This window comes from Tiliqua scincoides, chromosome 8, assembly GCF_035046505.1.
Source record: "Tiliqua scincoides isolate rTilSci1 chromosome 8, rTilSci1.hap2, whole genome shotgun sequence".
NCBI classification, from domain to species: Eukaryota; Metazoa; Chordata; class Lepidosauria; order Squamata; family Scincidae; genus Tiliqua; species Tiliqua scincoides.
In genome coordinates, this window is record NC_089828.1 from 27,671,290 (window position 1) to 27,677,289 (window position 6,000).

Consider the following 6,000-nt stretch of genomic DNA (forward strand, 5'->3'; position numbering starts at 1 on the left):
AACTGGCTGGCAGGGACTCAAGTGACACCCTACCTGCAGTTCATTGACCGGACAGGTCTTGCCCATATTTACCCCTGCATTCAAGGCTATCTCTCCCTGACTGTGCCAACCCAAACTCCTCCTCTCCTCATCTTTGTTCTCTCTGCTCCCTGTTTTTGGCTCTTAGCATACCCCGTATGCTTAGAGCCAAAAACCGGGAGCAGAGAGAACCCTAAACCCATCCTGTATCAAGTCTTGGATATTATGTGATGCCATGTTCCTGAACAGACAGATAGTCAGAACTTCCCTGTGGGCTAACAAATTCCCCCCCCCTTTTCTAATCTTTGACGCAATCTGTGCAGTTTGTTGTCTTCTCATGTTTGTTTGATGTTGTGTGCCAGTGCGGGTCATCTGTTTGAGAAAACAGTTGACAAGATGTTAAAAAAAATTATTGGTACTGGGATAGCCAAGACAACATGGGTCCAAGAGGACAGCCAGGCTGTTGCCTGGATTTTGAAAACAATTAGGATGACTCAGAAGTGCATTTTGCAGCTGGTAATAGGGATAGAGATGAATTCACCCAGTTAGGTTTTAGGCCAGGAACATGGGTTCTAGTTGAGACAAAATTATTATTATTATTATTATTATTATTATTATTATTATTATTATTATTATTATTATTAAAGCTCTAGTTTTCCATTTCCAGAAAGTTTAAAGTCATGCAGTAGGTTTTTAAAAAGTGGGTGCCCATCATGAAGCAGTATGCTTTCAGATACTTGAAAACTTAAGTTGTCCTATTAAAATCACCAGGTGTCCCATCTTGTGATTTGGCAAAGTTCTCTTTTATCTTGGCAAAGATCTTGGCAAAGAACTTGGCAAAGTTCTCTTTTATCTAAGATTTGATTTTGCTCAAGCTGTTCATTCCTGATTTATTACTGAGTAAAACAACATGCAACCATTCATTCAAACAAAAGGAGATGTGATTGTCATTAGAAATGAACCCATATTAAAGATGCATTGTGCATTCTTGACATTTTTTTAAACTGGTAAATGAGCATGATTGTATTTACTCAGTCAGGTGTACCATTTTGGAAGCATATTCTGCATTGTACATTTCAGTTCCTAATAGCACCTTTTCTGTGAAGCCTTGCGCACAAATTTCTTATTTGCTTTACCCTATTTGCAACTAAACCTAAGTACATGTATATGAAATAATAGCATATTTTCCGTATTTACCCTGCCACCACTCCCCTCCCTTTCCTCTGTTGCCATCTCCTTTTCAACATCACCCTTGTTCCTATTTATAGATGTTCTGAACCTCTTGGGGCAGGGACCTGAAGGGCAGGGGCAGACTCTTGGGGCAGGGAAGGTTTTACATCTGTTTTAAATCATCATGTACATAAATGTCACAGACAGCCCAATCCTATTGAAATTCTCTGGCTTGCACTGCATCCCGTGGAGGAATTTTGCAGTCTGGAGGTCTTCTTGAGATGACGACACCTTTGTCCCCTTGCCCCGGGAAAGTCACAACAATGGGTCTGCTCAGACCTGTACCTGCTAAATTGCTGGTGCAAGTCCATGTGAATCCGTGTTGATGGATTTTACATGGCAATGGGGATAGGATATGGTGTGTGCATCAGTGCTGTCAATCCCACCCCCTCCTGGAACTTGATCCACCTACCCTCACCCCTCTCCGCCTCCTCCCCCATCCCACCACCCCTCCGTTTCTCAGCATGGAGCTTATGTGCTCCAGCACACATAGAGGCTTGTATTGGCGTTGGTGGGACGGCACAGCCTTCTTTCTGGCGCCACTAATGCCTACACCAGTGATTTTCAATCTTTTTCATCTCACAGCACACTGACAAAGTACTAAAATTGTCAAGGCACACCATCAGTTTTTTGACAATTGACAAGGCACACCATGCTGTTGGTGGGGGGCTGACATCCCCCAATGGACCTACTAATAAATGAACTTCCCCCAAACTCCTGCTGCACACCTGCAGGCCATTTGCAGCACACCAGTGTGCCGCAGCACAGTGGTTGAAAATGGCCAGCCTACACTGTTGCAAAGTGCTTTATGTGCTCTGCCGGCACAGGGAGACCATAGGATTGTGCCATGTATTAATAAGAATATAAGAACATAAGTAAACCCATACTGAACCAGGCCAAAGACTCATCTAGTCCGGCATTTGGCTTCCCACAGTAACCCACCTCCCAGCTACCTCTGGGAAGTCCGCAAGAAGGCATACCCCCAACCCCAATTGCAACTGGTACTCAGAGGCATACCACCACTGAACCCAGAGGTAGTGCAAAGGGATCATAACTGGTAGCCCTTGATTGATCTGTCCTCCTTGAATTTGTCCCCTCGCCTTTTAAAGCCATTCAGTTGAAACTCCATCACCACATCTTGCAGCAATGAATTCCACAGAGTAATTACATGCTGTATGAAGAAGTACTCCCTTTTGTCCATCGTAAATCTCCCACCGATCAGTCACACCATATTAATAACAACAATATAAAAAGCAGCAACTCTAGCTAAAGCTATGGATGAGAACAGATTGCTGGACTTGGCTCCAGAGAGAAGGAAGGTGAGGTAGCTTTTCTCAGCTGCCAGATACTGGGTACCACTAAGGATAGCAAATTAGGAGTTAGAAGGAAGTTGAATCTTGGATCACAATCCACCAGGAGGTGCTTTTGTACAAGCTGCATTGAAATGAATGAGTGTTAGTCTGGCACAGTTCCCATTCATTTCAGAGAGTCTTGCACATAAGAACTTTCCAGTGAATTGGGAATTTTTGGCCTCTGTTAGTTAATGGATCTTCACCTCAGGCATCCAAAGGTAATTCCTTGATACCAGGAAGTCTGGCTTTGACTCCAGCACTGAAACTTTCTCTAAACCGTAAACACCCTAGGTGCCTTATGGCACATGATTGTATCTCGACCTCAGTTCCCAAGTCTGTAAAATGGAAGTTGTAGTGACTTCCTTCTGCTGGAAATCAGGGTCAATGTGCATTGTAGTGAGCATGCACACAGTTGCCCCAGATTGTGGCAAGAACAAATGGTGCACAAACTGTATAGAGCATGTTCTTATAGAAATTGTTTAAGAATAGCCATCCATTGAGAGCCCAGTCCTCCAACGATGATATGGTTTAAGCATATTAAATAACTAGCTAACTTAGGGCGCAATCCTAAACAACTTTCCAGCACTGACCTAGCTGCAATGCAGCCCCAAGTTAAGGTAACAAACATGCCCTCACCTTTGAGGAGGCCCCCTTGACTGCCTCCCCCACTGCAGGATGTGGTGCACGCCACATTAGTGCAGCTATGTCAGAGCTGGAAAGTTGGTTAGGATTGTGCTCTTAAGCTCATGTGAAACTAGGCTGTTAGCAATGTGTTTTTACTAGGGTATATGCATCCTGGATGATTGTGTCTTGGTTAAATGCATCTTGGTCATTGGCGTCCCTGAACCAGGTCTGAATTCATGTCTGGTTTTTTTGCGTCCTGGTTATTTGCATCCCACTGTAACTGGGCAACGAACAAACTATAACTGAACAACAAATTCCATTTTATATATGCTAAACCTCTTATCCCAGCTATAACCCTACTCTGCTTTTGCATTAAAAAATTAAAAATGTACATCTAATATAAATAAACATATATTGGGTCACAAATGTCTGGGACACAAACACACAGATGCAAATGTCCAAAATGGGATGTCTTTGACCAGGACACAGTTCTCCAGGATGCAGTGGTCCTGTCACTTATAAAAAATGCAGTTAGTGCAATCTTCTTACAGTCTATGGTGCAGTCAATTTTCTTATACAGTCTATGGTGCAGTCACATTTCTTATACAGTCATATGGTGCGGTCACTATATGCAGTTCTTCTCATTATAAAAAAGATGTTATGGAACTGGAAAAGATGCAAAAGAAGGCAACTAAAATGATCAGGGGATTGGAATACTTTCTCCATGAGGAGAAGTTAAAGTATCGGGGGAACATTAAGAGATGACTAATGACGGACACACAAGAATTACAATGACCTGTGTCTCTCTCCCATAACATTAAAACTTTAGGTATTCTGTAAAACGGATTGGTGGCAGTTTAATTACAGGCCTTCCCACAATGCACAATTAACATGCAAAATTTGCTGCCACAAGATGTGACACTAGCCTTCCACCTAAGGCAAATTTGTGGAGGGATCAGCATATATTAGCCATGATAGCTAAGTAGAGCTTCCATGTTCCAAGGCAATCAATCTCAGAATACCAGCTATGAGTGACAAACAGGAGAGCACTTTCAAGCCCTGCTTCTGGGCTTTCTTGAGGCATCTGGTTGGCCAGGATTGGAAACAGGATATTGGATTAGATGGACATTTTGTTCTGTTCCAACAAGGCTCTGCTTAAGTTCTTAATAAGCTGGTGTAAAAAATAGCAGAGGCCCTTTAGTACAGCCCACCCCTATCAGGTGAGGTAGTGGTGGCACAGTCTGGGATAGCAATATTTTAAGGGGTGCCACTGGAGCAGCACACACCCTGAGCTGTACACATTCTCACCCCCCTGCTAGTATGCGGTTGAGATACGGGATCATATCTCATGGTTTGTCCAGCACCTCTGGTTGAATGGCCACATAAATGTCTGTCAGGCTGACCCTGCCAGGAAGGAAGGAAGCTGCTAACACTTACTATCAGTATGAATGTTCCCAGGAATTCTGAGAGGAATGCCTTTACCAGGTTGTTCTTCACGACAAATTTTTCTTTCAAACTCTGCCCCGTTTTCTTGGTCATTTTGACTTCTTGCTTGCTGGTCCTACTGTGGGACAGACAGGCTTCAAATATGCTCTTGAATCCTCCCCAGCTTTTCGTGAACTTTGACAGGGACGTCCCTCTACTGTGTTGAAACACAAGAGTTGGAGAGCCCAAGTGCAGCCTTCAAAATCATCTGACAGGTCCAAGGATTTTCACGGAGCGCACTTTACATTCTCTGATCGTGCAGTGCAAGTTTCCATCATGTGCCTTCCTTCCCAACAGCCTGTCACTGGCACTATTTATAACAGCCAGCTAGATAATGCTTGTCGTAACCTCGTGCTCGGAAGCTGCTGAACTCTTTCTTTTCCTCCCAAATTCTTGCTTGACTGGATTAATCATTATCCAGCCACCCTCCCCCCCCCCTCAAAAAGTTTGTGTTATTAAAGAAGAATAGACGAAAAGGCACCAAAGGCAAGAAAATGAACACTTATATAAGTTGCCAGATGCAAAACTATGGCAGTTATTGGCTGCTTAAAAAACAAAAACAAAAACCACAAAAGCACCCTCAGGATTTTTCCCAGTGAATCTTTGCCAAGAGGTGTGGGCAGGCAGTGTAGAAAATGCACGCTATGAACAGATGTGAGGGAGATTCATTTCAATCCCTGGTATTGGAATGCGTTTTGTCTCCACATGCCCAGGTGAGGAACTGTATAGAGATGTGGTTCTGAACCCTTAGGAACATGTAGACTGCTGAGGCAAAAATTGGATTCATGCAATCCCCTACCCGCCTACACACACAAAAATATAATTAAATTTGCAATAATTAGAGAAGATTTATTATAGATTTATTAATTCATGCTTTAGTTTATAGAGATCTGTGGGTTCTAATTTTGTTGCTGGCTGTGTCTGTGGGTGGTCCGTTCTCCGCCCTTTCTGGTAGTCCATGGGGAAGCATCTCCTGAGTGAGCACTCCCCCATGGACTACTAGAGAGGGTGGAGAACAGACTGCTCACAGCCACAGACAACACTTCAGCACTGGTTGCATCTAGTCCATTCTCTAACCTCTCTGGTAGCCTGTGGGGAAGCACTCGCTTGAAGAGATGCTGGAAGTTATCAAAGGTGATCTTCTTTCACTTGAGAGCTTGCAGCACTAGTGTACGTGACAGGGGGGTCCTTTGGTATCCTTTGGAACACGTGACAGGGGGGTCCTTTGGCCCTGGGGGGCACATCCCCTGCCCCCACAGCAATCCTGCGCCACTGCTGCACATACCCTGTG

General features: G+C 43.9%; 1 protein-coding gene across 1 annotated transcript in view; it reads right to left on the bottom strand.

Moving 5' to 3' along the window:
• AQP9 (aquaporin 9) overlaps window positions 1-4,919 on the bottom strand; it is a 34,985-nt gene extending 30,066 nt beyond the window's left edge. The window contains exon 1 of the mRNA XM_066635731.1: window positions 4,662-4,919. Within this exon, the coding sequence (XP_066491828.1) occupies window positions 4,662-4,763 (102 nt within the window). The 5' untranslated portion in view covers window positions 4,764-4,919. The remainder of the gene's footprint in view (window positions 1-4,661) is intronic.
• Between the last annotated feature and the right edge of the window lie 1,081 nt (window positions 4,920-6,000).